The sequence below is a fragment of the Cololabis saira genome, chromosome 6 (genome assembly GCF_033807715.1).
Source record: "Cololabis saira isolate AMF1-May2022 chromosome 6, fColSai1.1, whole genome shotgun sequence".
In the NCBI taxonomy this organism is placed as follows: Eukaryota; Metazoa; Chordata; class Actinopteri; order Beloniformes; family Belonidae; genus Cololabis; species Cololabis saira.
This window is the reverse complement of record NC_084592.1, coordinates 10,510,625-10,534,152: the sequence shown is the minus strand read 5'-3', so window position 1 is coordinate 10,534,152 and position 23,528 is coordinate 10,510,625. Positions and strand designations below refer to the sequence as shown.

At 45.4% G+C, this 23,528-nt stretch overlaps 1 protein-coding gene across 12 annotated transcripts in view; it reads right to left on the bottom strand.

Moving 5' to 3' along the window:
• Positions 1 to 950: 950 nt before the first annotated feature.
• The window catches only part of caska (calcium/calmodulin-dependent serine protein kinase a), a 146,713-nt gene continuing 124,135 nt past the window's right edge, over positions 951 to 23,528 (bottom strand). For 2 of the 12 annotated variants that reach the window (XM_061723248.1, XM_061723254.1), the window contains 11 exons: positions 23,012 to 23,080; positions 18,733 to 18,768; positions 16,266 to 16,307; positions 15,395 to 15,591; positions 11,204 to 11,319; positions 6,175 to 6,255; positions 6,008 to 6,088; positions 5,725 to 5,927; positions 3,874 to 3,957; positions 3,663 to 3,689; positions 951 to 2,146 (listed from right to left, as the gene is read on the bottom strand). In XM_061723248.1, the coding sequence (XP_061579232.1) occupies positions 1,970 to 2,146; positions 3,663 to 3,689; positions 3,874 to 3,957; positions 5,725 to 5,927; positions 6,008 to 6,088; positions 6,175 to 6,255; positions 11,204 to 11,319; positions 15,395 to 15,591; positions 16,266 to 16,307; positions 18,733 to 18,768; positions 23,012 to 23,080 (1,113 nt within the window). In that variant the 3' untranslated portion in view covers positions 951 to 1,969. Of the gene's footprint in view, positions 2,147 to 3,662; positions 3,690 to 3,873; positions 3,958 to 5,724; positions 5,928 to 6,007; positions 6,089 to 6,174; positions 6,256 to 11,203; positions 11,320 to 15,394; positions 15,592 to 16,265; positions 16,308 to 18,732; positions 18,769 to 20,032; positions 20,086 to 22,995; positions 23,081 to 23,528 lie in introns of all 12 variants that reach the window. The other 10 variants (XM_061723250.1, XM_061723256.1, XM_061723252.1 and 7 more) reach the window with 8 other exon arrangements.

Below are 23,528 nucleotides of genomic sequence, written 5' to 3'. Positions count from 1 at the left end.
TGTATAACTGCCCTTTCTGCTCTTAATTGCCCGTGATGCTGATTAATGTTATTTTAATTCCATCAAATCTGTCCAACTATCCTCATTTCAAGTGTTGCAAAGCCACAACCAAAGTGAGTGCTGTCAGACTAGCACAGCTCCATATGATGCTGAGATCTAGCTATGGACGTGGAAACCTTTTCATTTTAAACCAGGTTGTAAATATGTGTACTTCTACAAAGTTAGACATCTGGACATGGAGCCAGCCGCCTGTAGTCTGTCGAGGAACTGCAATTTTTCTTATTTCCTTGTTCACTTCAACCTGGAGGTTGGGAGGTTGGTCCAGTCCTGGGACTTTAGTGAAGAAACTCCACACCAAAAGCATTTTTCCTGGTGACTAAACCATCAAGATGTATTCAGAGAGGTAAAAACAAAAAAACCGGTGGCTTTTCACCAATCAATATGATCAAAAATGCAGCTATACACCAATCAATATGAGAAACACGGTCGCTCATCTTGTTTCATTACAATATTCTGGAGAGACCTGCGTCCAAACATCACCATTAATGTTATTTTGCTCCTTGACCCCTTAGATGAGGTCAAATCTGACTGGGAACCACCGGCACTGGAGTTGATTCATCAAAGCAAATATGATCTAATGATACAGAACATATAAAACACTGTAAATAACTTAACAAGGGCCTGCAGCGTCGTTGAAGGTGGACCGCTGGATTTCAGGAGGATATTCATGTTTTATTCTCATGTAAACTCGACAAAGAGAAAATAAAGAGCCACTGCAAAGTTTGTTTTCCCAACACGTGAAAGAAAAACAAAAAAACACTGGTCGTCATGGAGATCTCTTATCCCTCCAGTGATCCGCACCAGAGGCAGTTTTGTCTTGTCTGGTCTTGTCAGCTGAGCACCCAGACCCCCCCCCGCTAGACTTTTAACACTTGACTGAAACACTTGAGCTCCACCTGAACATCACGTTTATTCTGAAATGGCAAATGAGAAAAATCAGGCAAAAAAAGTCATTATTTTGTGTATGATAAATCAAAAAGAGGAAAAAAAAAAAAAGACTTTTATTAGATTTTTTTTTTTTCCTTAAAAACACATCTCACTTACATGGTTGATCTTTCTATAAATCTGTGGTTAAGAAATGTCACTCGAAAGTTGAGGGATGTGCATAGGCGTCGAGTCAACGTCCAGCTCCGCCACTTTGCTTTTCTTTATTTTTTTTTTTCTGGATTCTTGATTGAGTGCAGTTCTCCAAACGTCTGGAATGTGTTTTCTTTGAATGCATGTTTCAGATGTCTTTTCTTTCTCGGAGGTTCACAGAGGGACACAGGAGACACCGACTGACTGACTGACTGACTGACTGACTGATGGCATGGAAGATCTCAAATGTCCACATGCATGATAACCTCATTCAGATCTCTAAAACATTTACGTATTCATTTAGAAGAGACAGTACCAGGAAGGTGCTTAGTGTGGCGTTACTGTAACGGTAACGGGGCAGACGAGAGGAGGCTTTCTGGAGTTACGGGTTAGAAAAGATCAGGAATGAATAAATAATGAGTGGATCTACAGATGAGGAGGCATTGCAGTGTGTTTGTGTGCTTTTGCCGTCAGAATTACCCACGAATCAGACACCAGATTGTTCACCACACCCAAACCGGTGGAGGTGGGAGCTTGAGGGGGGGAGGGCCCAGTACTGTCTCTTTAAAACAAACATCTATAAAAATGTTGCCTCCTAGCTAGCACAGACATGACAATATTCACTTTTAGTTTACTCTGTTTTTTATACAACACTATGACTAGGTCGTGTGCGCGGGGCCGGAGTCGGACGCCGAGCTGCCGCCGAGCTCAGGAGGACTTGGGGGCGCCGGGGTCGCCCTCGCAGCACGCTGAGAGTTTTCCAATCAAGTGCAGTGTAGAGAGAAGGTTCCTGTTTGAAAAGTCAGGTTTGTCTTGGTGACCAGAGTTTGGGTCAGTAGACCCAGGACACGGGGACCCACTGGCTGGTGGTGCACACCAGGTCCATGGCCTCCTCCAGGTGCCGGATGGTCTCGTCGATCTCGTTGTTGATGATGGTCATGTCGAAGTAGTGGGAGTACGTCTTCTGCAGGATCTCAGACTCTTTCTGCAGCCGCTGGAGAGACTCGTCCTGCAGGAGGAGGAGGAGGAGGAGGAGGAGGAGGAGGAGGAGGAGGAGGAGGAGGAGTTAGAGAGGAAGGCGTTACATTTCTGGAACCTCCACCTTTAACTCCATAAACCACATGTCATGCCCCGCCCCCCAACTGTGGAAGACAAGTTTCTTTTATTTATTTTCTATCCTTCGTTGGCCTCACTGTCATCCCAGAGTTCACCAAAACCCGTTTACTGATCACTAAACCAAATCATAAATATGAAGCCTGGAACGTGCCAAGTGAATTCAGATGTTCAGAAGCATTGTCTTTTTTTTTTTAAATGCATTTATTTAATTATTATTATTTTATTTATTCAATTTTATTCTAATGATGATTATTATTATTTTACATTTCATACTATATCATGTTCTTATCATTTTATGGTAGATTTGGTTTTAGTTCGGCCTGCTTCCAGTGGGTGGAGCGACCCCGGTAGACGGGTGGGTCGGCGTCCCTTTCCCGATCCAGACGGCTCCATGAGGTGGCGTTTCTGGTCCCTCTGTGCTACTTTTTTTTGTTTTTTTCTCAAACTCTACATTTCAATTACTATGATGTGTCTGTTGTGTGTACCGTATTTTCCGCACAAAAAGCCTTTAATTTTCTCAAAAACCGGCAGTGCGCCTTATATAGGATCATTATGGTAATTTATCTTATTGTAGTGAGTGGGATTGTGGGTAATGTAGTTGGTGTCGCAGAAATGACAGCGCTAAAACTGGCAGGAATCGTCACAGACGTTCAAGACAACAGCAGCGACGCTGAGTTTCATAATGGCGACGAGATGGAGCCGTGACCATTGGATGCTGCACTCGCCCAGCTGTTCTATTCCCACACGGAGGAAGATTTAGAGGGATTCGGGAATAAACTGGAAAAGTTCGCCTCCGCGTTTGATTTGGGAGTGAATGAAGTTTTCAGAAAGCTGGTTTTTATTTTGTTAATAAAGTTTGACTTACAGTACTTTTCTTCTTGTTTTTTTTGCATTTCCTGTAGTATTTTGTAGCATTGTAGCACTTTGTAGCATTGTAGCACTTCCTGCGCAGCGCCACCAGGTAGAAACGTAACTCAACCCCAGCCACTATAGTACATTATCTTACCGTGTATTCCATGCGCCTTATATATGAAGAGGGTTTTAAAATAGGCCATTTATTGAAGGTGCGCCTTATAACACGATGCCCCCTATGGTGTGGAAAATACAGTATGTGGGGGAGTGGGGTTTGTCTGAGGGATGGGGGGGTTTGAGCCCTGTTTTAACTTTTTAAATTGTAAAATTTTCAAACATGTAAAGCACTTTGTGCTACATATAATGTATGAAAAATGCTTTATAAATAAAGTTTGATTGATTGATTGTGGAACCCTCACATCACCGCGGTCATGACGACCTGCTACTGTTAAGCTGTGTGTCTAAAGCGTCTTCACTCAGGAGGGGAGGACGGCAAACACACAACCATCTAGCAACTAACAGCAACGTACACACACGTGTGTCCAGGTTTTACTTACAGGCAGCGTTCGACACCACCGGGGCATCTGAGGGACGCCAAAGAAACAAACGCATGCAGCATGCAGAAATGAAGAAAGTAAACGAGTGCAGAGGAATGAGAGACACAGGAGAAGCTGCAGATCCACAGGAACGCAGCGACGCAGGAGCGGCACATCAGTGACACATAACATGCAGCAAACCGCACGCGTGTGTGTGTGTGAGATCCTTTACCTCGTTGATGCCTGGCGTGATTGTTGGTGCAGCGATGAAGACGACATACGGGGCGAACTCCGCTGTCCGCAGGACCTTCAGGGCCTGATGGAGGAAAAAGTAACTGTTGAATGTGTGGAAGACCACTGGGATGATTGTTGGAACAAACCACACATTGCGTTCGAATCCAAGGCTTGACCTTACCATTAATAATGAAACAATCAAACAAGTTAATGAAGTTAAACTGTTGGGGATTATTATTGATAATACATTAACATGGGACAAACACATACAGAGAATAGTAGCAAAAATTGGAAATATTTTATCAATGATCAGGAGATGCAAAAAATATCTTACGCCACAAACCACTAATCAAGTAATTCAAGCCTTGGTTTTGTCACATATGAATTATTGTACTGTTGTCTGGTCAAACACATCATTGGGAAATATAAGAAAGCTGCAACTGGCTCAGAATAAAGCAGCACGTGTTGCTCTTTCATGTGGAAGAAGGACAAATGTTGCTCAAATGCATGACAGTCTCTGTTGGCTAGATATAAGAAATAGATTGTTGTACTTGTTGATGGTCTTTATAAGAAATGTTATTATTACAAAAATGCCAAGACTTTTGTATAGAAAATTGACCTTCAGTTCAGAAACACATAACTATTCAACAAGACATGCTGCTAGAGGTTGCTTTACCTTACTAAAATCTAACACACCTGCTGGCACAGTGATACACAGAGCAATGAAGGAGTGGAATTCACTTCCTGATTATGTAACGTAACAGAAAAATGTTTTAAAATGAAACTAAAAGATTATTATTCAACACAACATTTTAAGGATTAATATTTAATGGGGTACTCATATTGTTGGGTCATGGCATCTTTGCAATGTAACAAAAGTATTGGTGATGATTTAATGTAGGAGCTTGTGTTGTATGTTTTGTTGTTTATATGTTTTGTATGTGTGCATTTTTGTGTTTCTGTATATATTTGTGAATGAGTATTTTTTCTGTTTGGTTTGTATTGTGTGTACACTGTATTGTCCCTCATGAGAGTATGAAGACCCCAGGAAGAATAGCTGCTGCTTTGCAAAAGCTAATGGGGATCTTAATAAAACAAACAAACAACCACGAGGGCTGGGGATCCATTCAAATGTCAACAATCCATTCAATTCCGATTCTTAAGATTCAGAATCAATTATCAAGATTTGATTCGATCCGATTTGATCTAATATAGATTTGGGTTAGTGTTATTAAAACAGTTTTGAGCTGTTGCATGAATTATATGACTGTCTAGTTATGCAACATAAGTATTATAATGAGATTCAACAGCAAGTATTGCAGCTAATGATGCTGTAAGGACCAATCAGCTCCCAGAATGCTGATAGAACTGCAAACAGAAACATCATGTGGGTCAGAATTATCAAACAGATCCAGGGAGGAAACAGAGACGGATGAAATCGGTTTTAATTTTTTCCCGCATTCCGTTTTTATTTTTTCCATTCTCTGTCTTTTTCGGTTTTTAATTTTTGAGAATTTGGTTTTTAGCATTTATGCAAATGTAACCCCAAGACAGTATATAAAGTAATTACATATAGACAATTTATGCAATTATAACTGAAAACCTTTAATGTTTTCATACCTTTAAACATATTTAAAGGCAAAACCATGGCACAAGTTATTCTGGTGTCCAACAAAAAATCCTTTTTTGGGCAAAAAAATACCAAAAGTTGTAATGATACAGAACAAAATAAATTAAAAAAAAAATCGATCTTTAGACATACGAATCGATTTTTAGGAATTCATATGAGATTCGATTTAGAATGGGAAAATCTATTTTTCCAACACAGGCCCAGCTCCCACACACAGACCTGAGGCTCTACGTCCAGTATGGCGACCAGCCCCTGCTGGTTGATCTTGCGGATGGTCTCCAGCCGCGTGCCGTACATGGCGTCCTCGTGGCTGCCGTACTCCAGGTACTCGTTGTTGCTGATGTCCTGCATCATCTGGTCGTGAGAAACGAAGTAGTAGTTCTTCCCGTTCTCCTCGTCCTTCTTGGGAGGCCGGGTCGTGTCTGCAGGACAGAGGACGAGAGACGTGAGTCTGCGTTTCCTGCCGTGCGGCGTGGCCGGGAATGTCTGCCCCGTGTCTTACGTGGGATGGGGTAGGCAAACTTTTCCGGGTGTTTTGTGATGAGCGTGTTCTTGATGTGTCTCCTGCCGACTCCATGAGCCCCTGACACGGAGACACAACCACACAGGTCACATACGCAGGAAGAAAACACACAACTGCATTTCCTGCGGCGGCTTCTCGCCACTCACCTAACAGAACTAGCGTTTTCCTCTTGAAGGCAGGAAGCTTCACAACCTCCTCATACGTGACGAGATCTAGTTGGTCGAACACTGGAGGCGAGACGGAAAGAGACGGCTGGGTTAGTGGGATGTGGAGGGGAGAGTGCTGGGATGGAGAAACACCAGGCGGGAGGTGGAGAGGGAGAGGAACAGAAGGAACAGGAGGAGGAATCTGGGACTAAACTCTCACAAACAAACATCTACGGTGGAGGACTGAGGAGGACTCTGTTCTCCTACAGGTTTCTCTGTAAACCTGGATTTTCATTAGCAGAGGTGGATGACTGCTACCTTTTGGTGTTTTTAGATTAAATCCCGTTATTATCCCTGGATGAAGAATGCATGTTTAACGCGCTCGTCTGCTTTCTGAGGCACTTCAGTTTGTCAACGACCTGAGTTTCCTGCAACGGGGCCGTGTCACTTTAGCAGCCGGTTCTGTAACGAGCTGATTCCTGACGTCCACGGTTCTGAGGACGAGGAGCTCACGCACATCGTGATGAAGTGTAGCCTCGGACACGAGGCCGGCTCAACACGCCAACCGTGTCAGTTCATGTAAAAAGGACAGGCGACACGCTAGATTGAAGTGTTAAACGCGGGGCATCTGCTGAGCTGACAGCATCGCCTCCTCAGATATATCTTTATTATTAATATTGTTATTAATAATATGATTGTAAATGTGATTGACCGTTTCCGTCTCGGCTCACACACACAACGCGGAGTCACACTTTGGTTCCAGAATGACGGTTTCGTAAGGAAACACGTTTGCAGCATTTTCTCTTCTTTGTGCCAGCATGTGAACGCCAGTGGAGTAAAATTAGTGGCCCACTTTTAGGGAAATGTTACAGAACCCCAGTATGTAAGCTCCTCACAAGTTCTCATTAAAGGAGCTTGAGGCCGGATTGTGGCAGGATTTATGAAAAAAATCTGTATACGTTTTAAGTTTTCTAGTAATAATGTCAGATGAAGCGTTCCAAACCCAAAAGAATGATTCCTCTAGTGTATCTCTCCGTTGCCTTGAACAGGCTGTGTGCTGCAAAATGTGCTGCAATTCGGTCCCGAATTTCCCGCGCTGTCCTGCGGATGTGACGTCATATGACGCTGCATGTACGTTCTCCCCGTTCTCCCGTGCCGGCTTCACTGTTGGCTGCAGTACCCCCAACGGCCGTCGTGGCGAAGGGTGGCGCTAGAGTCTCATTTCTTAAAAGGAGCCTCATGCTCATTTAAGTTACTGCCTGAGAATTTACGTTCAATCTCTCCTGTTTGCGTAGCGGACACCCTCTACCTGAGATGGAGCTTCTAACTTTCCTTTTAATAAAGATAATAGTTGTGTATATCTATGCAGTCATATGTACATATATTTATACATATATACATGTATTTAAATATATATATATACACGCACACACCCCACTAAGAGCCAATGCAGGGAGGAAGTCTGTCGTCTGCACACTTCTCTTTTTGTCTAAACAAAAACCCAGAATAATTGAGAAAATTGCAGGATGTCTGTGCTGCAGAGAAAACAGTCGAGCATCTCGGTACAGTTTGTTCTCGGCCTCTGAAACACGAGTCGTCACACGGCGCTGACACGTGAAATACAATACCCACAAGCCACTGGGTTTTCCAGTGCTGCCCGGCAACTGCAGCTCTGACTGAGGATGAATTCATGTTTACAGATTCATCGAATGACTCTTGAAACGGCAGTAAATATCAGACACTTGTTAAACTTATTATCTCAGTGGATTTGCTAATAAAGTACAGGTGAACCTACGTGGACATGATTAACACACAGACACACATACACACTACATGTACATGGTTTCAGTTTGGTTTGCTAATGCACAAGAACAGAAACCAGACTGAAACACTGGTCTCTAGTCTACGTCTCTGGAGCTTCTGGTCCCGGTGGTTACTTACATGCAGAGAGGCCGTTCAGGAGGGGAAAGCCAGAGAGATGGACAGGAGGGGTCATAACATGGTTTGATTACAACAGCAGAAGAATTACAAAACGTTACACAGAAACAGCAACATGCAGCAGCGCAGCGCCATGCAGCGCTGACGGTGGAGATGGAAACAGATGAAATGACGACGTGAGGAGTCGGGCAGCACTGCAGAGCTGACCATGATTATTTCCCAGGAACATAAAAACATAAATAACAGTCACCTGCTTACATCTTACTCTTAAATCTATCCTTCAAGCTCTGCTCCACTTGGATTATTTCTGACACTAAAAACTTAAATTCTGCAATTTTTCTGTGAACTTTGGTGGGAAATTTCCCGGGAAATAACCAGAGCGTTAAAGGAAACATGTTTGGATGAATTACGTTTGATTATTTCAGTATGAAAACAAAAGACAGAAAGTAAATGATTCAGGCATTCACTTTGAAAGTCGGTGTTTCATGCTGAATATTCAACAGTTGATCACGTCGGAGCCAGAAAAGTTGTGCTTGACGTTGTAATTCCTCCTGTTCACGCCATCTACGATAAAAACCGCGTGTAACGTGGTTTTAACTGTGGTCATGATGGACAGAGTCCTCAGCTTTAAAGCTGATCTGAAGTGGTTGTGATAGTTTGGTCCAAATCAGAGAAGTAACACAGGACTTGGTCCTTCCTGGCTGCAGGAAACAGCTCCATCCCGGGGAAGTTCCTACCTCCTTGGTACTGAAATATGACACATCATCTTCAGTTTCTGATGTGGATTTAATCAAAATGAGGACGGGACTTTGAGCTGCTTCACTGATGAACAGGAGGAACGTGAGAGGAGAACTCTGATGAAATGTTCTGATTCACTTCACATGTTGACTCGTGTGCATGCATGTGGACATTCAGGTGTGAGCAGCTCCTCGTCGGTGACGTTTCACCTCGGTCTAAAACCCAGAACCGACCTGAGCCCTGACCTAGCGCTCTGTGAGCACCGCGCTTTCTGTCCCTGCTGGACAAATCAGAGCTGATCCCACACACTCCTCGTCTCTGTGGTTCCTTTTAACCCTTGTGCTGTCTTTGGGTCAAAATGACCCAATTCTTCTATCCTTCTTTCCTCCTGCCATGCTCTCTCCTTCCTTCTTCCTTTCCTCTTTTCCTCCTTTTTTACCCTCCTTTACTCCTTTTTCTTCCTACCTCCCTTTCGTCATTTGTTCCTTTATGACCTTCTTTGATTTTCTTCCCTTCTTTCCTTCCTTCCATCTTTTCCTCCCTTCCTTACTCCCTTTCCTACTTCCTTCCTTACTTCCTTCCTTCTATCGTTTCTCCCTTCCTTACTCCCTTTCCTACTTCCTTCCTTACTTCCTTCTTTTCTCCTTTCTCCCTTCCTTCCATCTTTTCCTCCTTCTTTTCCTCTCTTCCATCTTTTCTCCCTTCCTTACTCCCTTTACTACTTCCTTCCTTACTTCCTTCTTTCCTTCCTGCTATCTTTTATCCCTTCCTTCATTCCTTCTTTTCTCCCTTCATCCTCCCTTGACCCAAAGACAGCACAAGGGTTAAGATGAACATCAAAGATGTGGACGACAGAGACGTCAGAGGCGTCAGCGAGGGCTTGCTCTGAGAGGAAGTGCTGGTGTCTCCAGCAGCTGCCGGTCGGCCAGCAGCTCTGGGAGGAAGTGTAACATGAAGACTTTGTTTTGCTGCCTGTGGAGATGCGGCGTGCAGAGCTCAGAGCAAAAGTGACCGTGCACGGCTGGAGGGGACACACGAGACATCCCCACCCAGCTGCCTCTCCTCCAAACTCCCACGCACACCTCAAAGCGCCGCAGGAACCAATGAGCCATCGCAAGATGGAAGTTCAACAACAACAACAATAATAATAATAATGACCTCTAAAACTTTTCCTACGATTCCACTCAAACATCCAAATGGTTTTGCTACGCTGACGTAACATTCCCACCCCTTCATCTGAACATAAAACACATGAATGAAATACAGGACTGTCTCAGAAAATTAGAATATTGTGATAAAGTTCTTTATTTTCTGTAATGCAATTAAAAAAACAAAAATGTCATACATTCTGGATCCATTACAAATCAACTGAAATATTTCAAGCCTTTTGTTATTTTAATATTGCTGATTATGGCTTACAGTTTAAGATTAAGATTCCCAGAATATTCTAATTTTTTGAGATAGGATATTTGAGTTTTCTTAAGCTGTAAGCCATGATCAGCAATATTAAAATAATAAAAGGCTTGCAATATTTCAGTTGATTTGTAATGAATCCAGAATGTATGACATTTTTGTTTTTGTAATTGCATTACAGAAAATCACAATATTCTAATTTTCTGAGACAGTCCTGTATAGAGTAAGACACTTGATGACACTTCCGAACAAACTTTAGGTTTTAGAAGCTTTGAAAGTTTAAGACAGATTAGAAACTGATGTCCCAGGTGTTAAGACCAAACAAGTTAAACACTTGAACGAGCCTAGACAGGTTCAAGACAGAAACCTCTCTCCTTCCTGAAGCCTGCGGCCTCCCCTCCCCACTCCCCGTCCCGTAAACTCGTCATCGATTCTCTGCTGAGATCCCAAACCTGAAAGACCAGTTTTTTCACCCCCCAGCGAAACATGTGCCGGGGTTATGAGTGCATGTGCCCAATGGATGTCCAGGCAGCTAAACATATCAGCTGCTGACACTTATACACCTCTGTATCTGACACCAGCCGGGGGTGGGAACGGTGCGGCGCTGCGCTGAAACACACCAGACGGGTTAAAAATACAGCCAAGGAGGAAGAGATCCTCCGGCCCAACACTCGTCTGTCCTCGCACGCCGCCAAATTAACTGCTGGTCTAGGGTTTCTGCTTCGCTGGCAACTTCCCGCTCGTTCCTGGCTGCGGCTCCGACACTGGAGCTGCAGTTTCCGCTTACATTCACATTTCCACCTACACAAACGCTGGCCGAGCGTCTAAACACTAGGTCTGGGCAGCGGCGGGGCCGACGTGGGGGCGTCTGAGGCGTCTGGGGCGTCTGTGTCGTGCAGCGTCCTGCGTGTGGATGCAGGTGTGTGAGTGCACGCCGTACCTGCGTTGTGCTTTGCCAGATATTTGTCCTTGTACTGCTTCTTCTTCTTGCCGAACCAGGTGCAGCTGGCCTGCTGCTCCTGCTTGGTTTTTTCCATGGCAATGCAGGCCACCCGCCTATCACACAAACACACACACGCTGAGTTCAGTGGTTTGTTGTTGCCGCTGCGGAGGAAAAGTGGGCACAAAACGAGCCACGTTTCCACTGCGGGAGCTTTCCCCCCCGAAGATGAACGGTCCTCAGAAGAGAGTTTCCACCAGAGTCAAAGAGACTTGAGAGCTGACGCCTGCACTGCTAAACCTACAACAACATAAATGTTTAGAAATATAGCCTGAAGGAAGACACACGGACCAGTGATGGCCCGCATGATGGGCCCCGGCAGTCCACCAAGCATGTAGGAAATCTTTAAAGCCGGAGAATCTGCGGATATTAATGTGTTGAACTTTAAGTTTCAAGATCTTTCAGAAGGTTTAACTTCGTATCTTTCAAACAGGACCAGAATCTGTTTTGTGGAAAGCCTCAGGGGTAACTACTGGGCCCCCCGTCCCTTTTTCTCCGTAATAATCTGTTGCGGTTTGGTTTTTAAAGGACCCAAGTGCAGGGAGAGAGAGGGAGGCCAGAGGCAGGAGTTCTCAAAAACAAAAGGATTTAATCCAAAAAAGGCAAAACACAAGGCGCTGCAGAGCAGGATAAACAAAAACCAGGAACAGGGAAAACCGACGAGGAGACATGGAGGGAAGAACCAGTACGGACCGACAGGGAACCAAGGAATGACAAGACAAGATATACTGAGGGGATAACGAGACACAGGTGTGGACACAATCAGGGCAGATGGGACACAGGCGGGGCAAGACAGAACTGAAAGTTACAAACACTGGGGGGGAAGTGTCAAACCCTGACAGTACCCCCCCCTCAAGGGACAGATCCCAGATGTCCCCAGAGTCCTAACCCAGGGTGGGCGGAGGGGGCCTGGAGGAGTGCCCAGGCCAAACACGGCCAAAGTTCCGGGGGCCGACCTCGGGACCGGGCAGACCAGCGAGACCGCTCGGGGGGGCGTCCCCGAGGCCTAGGCCTGGGTCTTGGCGGGGGGCGTGACGGGGATTCTTGGCGTGGCTCGGGGACTTGACAGGGCTCGGGAACCTGACGGGGCTCGGGAACCTGACGGGGCTCTGGGACCGCCTCAGGAACCGAGGGCTGCGGGACCGCCTCAGGAACAGAGGGCTGCGGGACCGCCTCAGGAACAGAGGGCTGCGGGACGGCCTCAGGAACAGAGGGCTGCGGGACGGCCTCAGGAACAGAGGGCTGCGGGACGGCCTCAGGCACAGAGGGCTGCGGGACCGCCTCAGGAACAGAGGGCTGCGGGACCGCCTCAGGATCCGGAGTCGGGGCTGACAGGAGGCGGGGAACCGGAACAGGGGCTGACAGGAGGCGGGGAACCGGAACAGGAGCAGACAGGATGCGGGGAACCGGAACAGGAGCAGACAGGATGCGGGGAACCGGAACAGGAGCAGACAGGATGCGGGGAACCGGAACAGGAGCAGACAGGATGCGGGGAGCCGGAACAGGAGCAGACAGGATGCGGGGAACCGGAACAGGAGCAGACAGGATGCGGGGAACCGGAACAGGAGCAGACAGGATGCGGGGAACCGGAACAGGAGCAGACAGGATGCGGGGAACCGGAACAGGAGCAGACAGGATGCGGGGAGCCGGCGTCGGGGGGCAGAGGATCCCCGGAGCTGCCCGAGTGGGGACCCGGGTCCGTGGCGCTGGCTGCGGGGGTACCCGGGTCCGAGGTGCCGGCTGCGGGGGTACCCGGGTCCGAGGTGCCGGCTGCGGGGGTACCCGGGTCCGAGGTGCCGGCTGCGGGGGTACCCGGGTCCGAGGTGCCGGCTGCGGGGGTACCCGGGTCCGGGGCGCTGGCCCCCCCTCAAGGGACAGATCCCAGATGTCCCCACAGTCCACATCCAGGGCGGGCTGGGGGGGAACACGGGTCCTCGGAGCTGGCTGAGGGGGGGCACGGGTCCTCGGAGCTGGAGCAGGAACAGGGGTCGATGCGTCCAGGACCACCGCTAGAGCAGGAACAGGGAGCGATGCGTCCAGGACCACCGCTAGAGCAGGAACAGGGAGCGATGCGTCCAGGACCACCGCTGGAGCAGGAACAGGGGGCGATGCGTCCAGGACCACCGCTGGAGCAGGAACAGGGGGCGATTCGTCCAGGACCACCGCTGGAGCAGGAACAGGGGGCGATTCGTCCAGGACCACCGCTGGAGCAGGAACAGGGGGCGATTCGTCCAGGACCACCGCTGGAGCAGGAACAGGCTGGGGCTGGCGCTGGCGCCGTCGCTTCCCCTGGGGCTGAGAACCCCCGGGCCCGCCTCGAGCCAGGCGTGTTCCCCAGAAGGGGGGAACAGGCTGGAATGCGTCCAGGACCACCTCGGGAACAGGAAGAGGTGCGTCCAGGGCCCCCACCGGAACAGGCTGGGGCTGGCGCTGACGCCGTCGCTTCCCCTGGGGCTGAGAACCCCCGGGCCCGCCTCGAGCCTGGCAGGTTCCCAGAAAGGGGTCCCCATTTTTCTCTGCCTCTCGGCGGAAGAACTCAAAAAGAGTAATATACTCTCCCGCTGGGTCCATGTTGGTCGGTCCGTTCTGTTGCGGTTTGGTTTTTAAAGGACCCAAGTGCAGGGAGAGAGAGGGAGGCCAGAGGCAGGAGTTCTCAAAAACAAAAGGATTTAATCCAAAAAAGGCAAAACACAAGGCGCTGCAGAGCAGGATAAACAAAAACCAGGAACAGGGAAAACCGACGAGGAGACATGGAGGGAAGAACCAGTACGGACCGACAGGGAACCAAGGAATGACAAGACAAGATATACTGAGGGGATAACGAGACACAGGTGTGGACACAATCAGGGCAGATGGGACACAGGCGGGGCAAGACAGAACTGAAAGTTACAAACACTGGGGGGGAAGTGTCAAACCCTGACAATAATCAGTACTGGAGTTGAGGGGGGATGAGGGGGATGGCATCCCCCCCTGAAATAAAAACGGTCCAAATCATCCCCCCTGTAAAACTGCCATCCCCCCTTTCCATCCTTTATGTCATTTCATCAATGAATGTGGTTTTACTGCTATTTCAACATTTAGAGTCATCACCAGAAAAATAACACCAGAAAAATAACTTATTTGACAATTTTCACCTGTTTCAAGTAAATTTTCACTTGAAATAAGTAGGAAAATCTGCCAGTGGGACAAGATTTATCTTCTCATTATAAGCAAAAAATCTTGTTCCACTGGCAGATGTTTCTACTTATTTCAAGTGAAAATCTACTTGAAACAGGTGAAAATTGTTGTTTTTTCCAGTGATGAGTCTTGTTTTAAGTGTAATGAGATTTTATTACTAAAATGAGACATTTTAACTAGAAATTAGACAAATATTCTTGTTAAGATTGTGAGTTTTTGCAGTGATCCATTTTACTTATCCTGTGAAGGACAGAGTCATATTGATAATTTCAGAAAAGTGTTTTTTATTGTTGTGTTTTGATGTATTTGATGTAAGCCCAGTGGATATTTAAAGCTTACAGAAGGCTGCATTTAACTGCTGCTATGTCATTCCTGCAGTATTTCTGCAGGTGTTTAGGTCAGTGATATTATTTGTAATATATTATATTATTTGTAATCAGCACAAATTATCTGTCACCATATGATAAAATCCACCATCCCCCCTGATTTTTTTTTACAACTCGAGTACTGGTACTAATATGATGTTAAATGTGCAGCTGCATATTTACAAGTTTCCTCAAAAGCAGCAGCTGGAGAGGTCACCCTGCTGTCTGAGAGCTCTGGTGACCCCATCAGACACCAAACAGCAGGACGACTTATCCGGGTTTCTGGGAAGCTTTTTAGGAAGCTGGAGACCCTCCAATGAATCCTCTTATCAGAACGTAAAACTGGTTTAACTGATTTAACGGCCCATCGATGAGCTGATGCAGCGAATCAGACCGGCCTCATTTGTCTTCTAAGAATTTGTTCTCAATGAGTCGATTCGTCCCTATAATTCTTGATCTGATGCTGAAAATGAATCCTTACATCTTTGGAAAGGTGCTAGATAAGTAGAATTATTCCCGATTATTTTGGTGGAAATGTGGCTTTGGTTTGTGAGACTGTCTGAAACTAGCGAGAGCTCGCGGCGCTCACCACTCCTGCAGCTCCGGCGAGGGGATGAGCCCCGCCGTGCCGTTCTTGGTGTTCTCCAGCTTGCCCTGCCACCAGTTGTGGTCGTCCTTGGAGATGATCTGGATGATGTCGCCCACGCGGAAGCGAATGCCGGCCTCCTTGCAGGGGATGAGCTCGTCTTTGGAGGGGTCGTATTCAAACTGAGCCCTCACGTATATCTGTGGCACAAAAAGAAAGGAAAAAAAGACATAGAAACAGAAACAGAGGTATAGAGCCGGCATGGGGAGGTGTATGCTGGGAGAAGTGCACAGAAATTAAAGCAGCACAAAGGAACTGTCATCACTTTGATCTCACACCAGCTCCAGGCGTGGAGGCTGGAGCTGCCCAGGATCAAGTATCCCGACCCGCTGGGACAGGAGTCTGGGTTAGTTTTGGACCAACACAAGGTCAGCACACCATGATGGCTGGAAAATGATTCCCAAATGTATTTCACCGTGAAAGTGAGTCCTTGGTGCTGCTTTAAAATAAAGATAATTGCAGTAATATGGTGTAAACATCTCACAGCTACATCTGAAGCTCTAATCAGTGGATGGGGCGAGATCATGGGGGGGGGGGGTTCTTGTTGCCGGCTTAGAAACTTGTTAGCCGTGAGATAAACCCAAACTACAGTTATTCATGAACCTCGACCACCACTGGTAATTACAGCACAGGCATTGTTTATGGGCTCATATCAACACAACTGGCTCTTTTCTTCTTGATTTTGCAGAAAAACTAAATAATGTTGATGGTTTTTTTAGCAATAGGATATTTGTTCATGTGAAAGTGTTCAGAATAAAGGCTTATGGGAAGGTGTTGTGTGGTTTCTCTGTTTGTGGGGAAGGGCATCTCTTACCTTAACCGACATTTTCTCCTTGACCGGAGGTCTGGATACAATCTAGGACGTGAAAGCATCACACACATCATGCAGCAAATCTGCTGTGTAACTGTCGTAGGGGGAGGGAGGGAGGGAGGGGGCTGATGCTGGCAGGACAGGGATCTTAACCTCTTCACACTTTCTAGACATGTTTGCAACTATGACGCAGCTCGGCGGGGCTGAATGGTTTTGGTCTAGCGCCCTCTGCTGAGAACAGCCTGAGGATGCTGGAGGAGGCCAAGGGTTGGGGAAGTGCTCACACACAACACTGGAGAGGGTGAGATGAGGGTTGGGAGGATCAGTAATGCTGATCAGTTCAGTCAGCTGGAGGCAGATGCAGATGTTACGCTCTAACAGGTAGGGCTGGGCAATATATCACGATTTTAATATATATCGATATATTTTCAAACGCGATATGGTACGAGACAATATCGTTTATATCGAAAAAAAATAATAATTCTTATGATTTTGATATAGCTTATTTTGTGACAAATTGATTTGAATGTTTCATTTGAGATTTGCACAAATGTTTTGTTATTCGCACAACTGTCAACCTCAGTGAAAAAGTCTGCCTGTTACTGTCTACATTGTATTAATTGCACAGTGTATTTTAATTTAATTTTTATGCAGGAAAAGGATATTTATTTTATTTTATTCAAGAAGCATTTTTATTCTATATATGCAGGCAGTTTATTTTTATTTCATTTGTTTTATACATTTTGATATTGTGCAGACCTCTGTTAATAAAGGAACCTGTGTGACATTTGGCACGAGGCTTTGTATTAAAACTGTCTGATTTTTTAAGGGTTTGCCTCAGAAAAAATGAAGCTAACAGAGATGCTATGCTATAATGCTTTGGGGGAAACCCCAATTATGTCACAGAAAAAATATTAATATATATATCGAGTATCGCCATTCAGCTAGAAAATATCGAGATATGACTTTTGGTCCATATTGCCCAGCCCTACTAACAGGGGGGAATCACACGACTGGGGGGTCTGTGGTTAGAGGTTCAACAATGCCTGTGCCGTAGTTACCGAACACACGGTTAAAGTAGCATTGGTGGAGTACAGCACCGTCAGGCACATGAGCGCTCACAAGCGGCCTACAGGCTTAAACTAAAACTAGAAAATATGAAGAAAAAAACAGCAGCGTCCTGTTCTGCTGCAAGTCATTGTGAAGAAGTACGATGTTTGTTACTCCAGCTCAGTGCTGAAACTAGTAAGTAACTGTGTAGGTTTAGCATAGAGTTAGTTGGCCAGCCAGAATTTCAAAATAAAAGCTGCAAGTTATAGATTGTTTTCCGATCAGAGGATAAAAGGAACGTGACCCATCAGCTGATCACAAGGTACGTCATGGTAACGGCAGGAGGAAGTGGTTTTTGAGGCGATGCAGAGTCTGAGAACAGTTAGTGTTAAATTAGATCATAATACGGCTGCTATTGTCGATGTTCTCAAACTCATTAGTTGGTGCATCTCAAACGGAAACCCAAAAGGAAATCCTCACGTCCACTGATCACATTGTCACAAAAACTGAAGTTGCAGAAACCACAATGCTGTTTAGACCGCAGGAAGAGCAGGCCTTATTTCAACTTTCATAAAGCCAACTGATAAAAGGCTACAGCGCAGTAAGAACCGTTTTATTTGTCTAATGTTGGGCCGGTTCTGAAGGAGCATTAAGCCTGTAGCGCCTGACGTCGCCTGACCACTTGGTGGTCTCCGTTTCACGATCTGGACGCTTGTTAGTTACAGAAAAACACAAAAAGGAGAAGTTTCACAAAGATGTGTGGGCTAATCACACCAGGCTGGTCCCGGCCTCACATCTGCAGTGTTTTCCTCTCGGACTCGAGGGGAGGCCCTTATGTTCCTCAAATCAATCCAATCTTATTTCCTCTGACAGCCTCAAAACGAAGGTGTAATTGAGATCCAGATGCGCGGCGTCCTGCTCCTCTCTGGCCTCCTGAAAGCGAGCAGCGGGCAGCCTATTTAAGTGTAAATTATTGAGCTTATTGTAATGCAGTCTGGCAGAGGCCCAGGATTTAATCTGTCCTCTTTAAAAGGATGAAGCCAGCTATTTTTTTCCCCTTCCACAATTTCAACATGACAACAAATCTCATAAAACAAATGAAACTGCAATAAACTGATTGTATTTTTGCATTTTCTCTGTATCCTCCACCCACATGACCGGGCGATGCTTCATGGAAAATATGAGCACTGCAGTTTAAATGCAGCCTGTGTGAGGTGTCCGAGGGTGAAAGCGCTGTTTTCACTCTGCACTGCGTCCTTAAATTTTGGACATTAATAGAGCTGGAAGTGCAGAGGAATATCATCCATCAGTCTGGGTGCAGTCTGGTATTTATCCCAGTACGGCGGGGAGCTCACACGTCTGTGCCAGGGCAGGGATGCAAGCATGTTTATCAGGTGAGTTTAGTGAGTGACTGGATTACCTGTCGACCCTTGGGCTGGATGGTGGACGGCAGGTCCTGCGGGGGGAAACCAGTCATCACAATAAAACATGTTTAACAAGGAACCAACACCAAAACATCAGTGACAGCACTTTCAAATCTGAGCGTCTGCATGCACATTCATCTGCAGTCGAGTGGACAGAAACAGGTATCAAACAATACTGAGAAAAAGAAAAAAAAAAAAAAAGAAAAAAGTGAACAGGAGAAGAGAGAAATTCTCATCTGTTCGAGCAGATTTGTGGCTGTGGAGCAACCAAGCAAGCAGAGAGCAAGCCAAGCAGCCGCAGCATCAGCACCACCACAGTGAAAAATAAGGGGCCCGACGGATGCTGGGCGGGGCCCGCTCGCAGCCCCGTTTTGTTTGTTAGCAGTGAGGCACGGCACACCAGCAGGCTTTCTGGAGCACACCAATTTGTTAACTTAGATATCCTATTTTGATTAGCTATTTTGAAAATTTGAGGCTACTTCCCAAAGGACTGAGCTGATGTCTTTGTTTTTGTTGTTTCTCGTTTTTCTATCCCTAAAATAGTAACAGTCCAATTACATTGGTATATAACTCTGGGGTGATATATGACACACATTCCGACTCAAGTGTTACTAGTATAACTTGTGACTACGACTGGAATTGCTATTATTTGATCTAAGAAATAATTATTAATCTCTAGATAACTCCATTTTCCGGTTTCGTTCCCATTTTATTTTCTTATTTAAGTTTACATTCATTGCACTACTACTACTTTTTTGTTATGTCACTATATTAGTATCTTTTTATTTTTATTTATTACTATTTTTTTTTTTATTTATTATTATTTGTTTTATGTTTTTTTTTTCTTTTTCTTTTTGCAAAGGAAAATTAATGATGATAACCGTGGGGGGAGGGATGGGGATAGGGGAAAAAAAAAAGGTATGTTCATCTGTTTTGCTCTGTATTGTGGAAACAATCTGCCAATAAAACATATATAAAAAAAAAAAAACTTAGATATCGGACGCGGCTTCCTTTTAGCTCAAACAGGTGAGCCGGGAGAATGACGTGGGATCAGGCCGCGTGACCCGCACCGCGACCTGTTTAAATCCTTCTGCGACCAAAATCACTCGGAGTGAAGCGTAAATAAACACAAATCATGATGAGTGGACATCTACGTGGACGAGCCTCTGATGGGAGACGAGGACATGTTGTAAAAAACCATGAGACATCAGTGTGACGGATGAGACGGCCCCCGAGGGGGACCATGGCCGGGTGGGGGGGGGGGGGGGGGGGGGGGGGTGTTCTGGGGGTCCTTACCAAGATAGAACTGTTAATGCTGGAGTGGCCATTGGCAGGGGGACTGGCCGGAGGTGTGGGGACTCTTTCTGAAATAAGACACAGGTCAGCAGCGCACAGCCAGCACACACACACACACAAACACACACTTCTTAGCAGCGACTGTAGCAGTGAAGAGGAGTTTATTTACAGAAAACAACAAGAGATCCACCACAATGTTGACGTAATGAAAATGCGTCAACACAACATGGGAGGCAGCAGCAGCAGCCCTGCAGCCTGCGCGTCCTCGCACGGCCACACGGGGGCGCCCAGGCGGACGCGGGAGTCCCGGCTGAGCAGCAGAGAGCATGAGGTCATCGGTAACGCAGACCTGCAGCGCTCACTGGACGACCGAAAGAACTGAAGCCACAGTTTCAATGGATGACGTAACTACGGACACGCCAGCTGACGCTGGAGGAGGAGGAGGAGGATGGACAGGTACAGGACTGTCTCAGTCCTTCATTTTCTGTAATGCAAAAATGTCATACATTCTGGATTCATTACAAATCAACTGAAATATTGCAAGCCTTTTATTATTTTAATATTGCCGATCAGGACTTACAGCTTAAGAAAACTCAAATATCCTATCTCAAAACATTAGAATATTCTGGAATCTTAATCTTAAACTGTAAACCATAATCAGCAATATTAAAATAATAAAAGGCTTGCAATATTTCAGTTTATTTGTAATGAATCCAGAATGTATGACATTTTGTTTTTTTTTAAATTGCATTACAGAAAATAAAGAACTTCATCACAATATTCTAATTTTCTGAGACAGTCCTGTAGATGTAAACAACCAATAGTGCTTTTAAAGCAAACACATTGGGCATGTGGTCGTGGTTCAACGTGCCTTTGATGAAGAAACATTAAAATTTAGCTGTTAAACTTCAGACTAAATCAAAGCAGGGTTGTGGTTTCTATTCTTCTATTCATCCTATTTAAAAGACACCAACCACCCGATTCAAATTTAAGATGCCCCCCCCCCCCCCCCCCCCCCTCACTGGTTCTTTTTCTATAAATCCAAAATAATATAATGACATGTGAGGTTTTGGATGGCAGCGTGTCAGAGGGAGTAGTGTGGCCGGAGCTTCTCGCTGCTCCAGGATCCAGCACAAGGGGGCAGCAAACGGCACCAAAGCCCTCAGATATAACGCCTGTTCAGATTTGAGATGATTCCCCCCCCCTTTTTTTTTTTTTTCCATTTATATGTCTTGGTTTCCATCTTCTTCTGGATTTTCCTCCCCCGGACAGGTCTTAGTGCTTTCCATAAATAATATTTGCAGATACCATCTCGACAATAATTTTATTTGTATTTATTAAGTTTTTGTTCCAGATCCAGGACTGAGATTTTACTCATATTTCATTCGTCTTTTTCTCCATATTTTGAATACAAACGTACACTGGATGTGCGGTGACGCCGTCGTCCTGTCAGAACTCGTGCTGGACCGTCTCCATGACTGCGTTTCAGTTTTTTTGGTCATCCACATTTATCAGAGTGTTTGGGGCTCACATCGTTAGCGTTTGCGTAAAAGATGGTCCGTCTCATCTCCTTCAGCGTCAGTGGTGTATAAAAAGACAACAGGGGTGGACAAAAATACAGAAACACCTCATACCAAACTGTCTGTTTTCAGTTTGTTTCCCAGTAAAATTGTTTTTTTTTGGGTGGGTCAAAAAGGCATCAAGTGTTCAGAGCTGAATACTTCAGCGTTTGTTGTAGTCAGTGGAAAAAAGATGGGAATAAGGTATTTTAATGTGGTATTTCAACCACAGTGAAAAGGTATTTTAATGTGGTATTTCAACCACAGTGAAAAGAAAAAAACACGTGAAAGAATCGATGGGGTGAGTACGTGGCATCTATGCTCGCTGCAGCGGAGGACGGAGATAGAAAGCAAGGCAGACATGGGAAGTGCTGCTCGCTGCTGCCGCTCACCTTTTAAATTAACAAAACAACATGATAAACTCATCTCCAGTGTTCTTTCAATTTTAGCTGGTAGATGTGAAGATTAGAGAACACAACACATAAGTAAGTGACCAGATTAGCCGACAACTATGGCAACAAAAATCAGCGTCGGCTCAAAAAGCCTGATAAAAAATTGAAACTGAAACAGCCGTTTAAGGTTTTTTAATAAACCCTGAAATCTTCACTTTGTTGGACTGTTAAACTCCACGATGCATTCAAATACACCTCGTAAACATAAAAATCCATACGTCAACGCCCACGGCTGTCGCTTTAAACATAAAAGCTCCGTCATTAATTGCTGTTTTTTAAATAAATACACCTGTTATTTCTACTCATCGTTACAGGAGTATTTAAGTTCCTGAGTTAAATATTTTTACAACTGAATTTACATTTTGTGACTACAGAGACACTTAAATACTCAAAAAAGTACTGCGTAATAGTGAATAAAATACTGAGATGGGTCAACAAGTTTCTACTCTCCGTACGACTCAAGTGAAAATGTGGAACCTCATCGTTTTTAAACTTGATATAAAATTAGAATAAAGCGTCGGCTTGAGAGGATCCATTTGCTTGTTTAATAAATGTGGAAAAAGTGTGTGACGTTCTTAACTTTTCATCTGAGGAGTCAAGTCCAGCCCAGTATTTGGATAAAGATGTCAGAAGAAGAGCACACGTGAACTAAATGTGCTGAAAACCAGACATGGAGGTTTGCTGTTATTGTGCTCACCCCTGTGTGTGTGTGTGTGTGTGTGTGTGTGTGTGTGGCTCATTGGTTGGTGGGGTTATCGGGGTTATCAGGGAAGTTCCGGTATCTTCGTTGTGAAATTGGTGTGCTGAATATCGGACCCAGCCCCAGCGAAACACACAGCACACACACAAAGCATCCTGGGTTACACACACGCACACTGGCGCGCTCAGTTACCAGGCGAGCAGTTAGTAACAAGATGAGGTGCTCACAATCAGCAGCAGAGAGGAAATGGATTAGGAGGAGGAGTTACCTCACACGAGGAGCCCTGCGCCCGGTAACTTGGTACTATTTTGAAGGTGATGCTGCCTCGCATCTCTCTCTGTGGACACACACACACAAACAATGTTTGTCAGTTTATCTTCACTTCACTTATCTTCACTTCAACATGGGAAATGAACAATTTGTTAAATGAAAACACATTTGCACTTCAGTATAATCAGATGTCGACACAAATCAGTAATTCTGTGATTTTCTGACGCGTCAAGAATCCTACGACATCATCTGACCAGCTTCTAGTTTAGAAAATGAAACTAGCTGCATGTACACAGTCAGACAGACGGACAGACACCGGGTTTCCACTCGATTGCGTGAGCAGGATCAATCTCCAGACAAAAACATGAGGGAGAAAAGAGCAACGCGGTGCTTGTTTGGAGGATGTCAACCCTCATCCACCCCTCCAGGATGTGAACTAATTACATGTGATTGAACAGGAAGTTTCAGCTCAGCAGATCAGAGATCAGATGATTTTACGCTGGAACCGAAGCTCG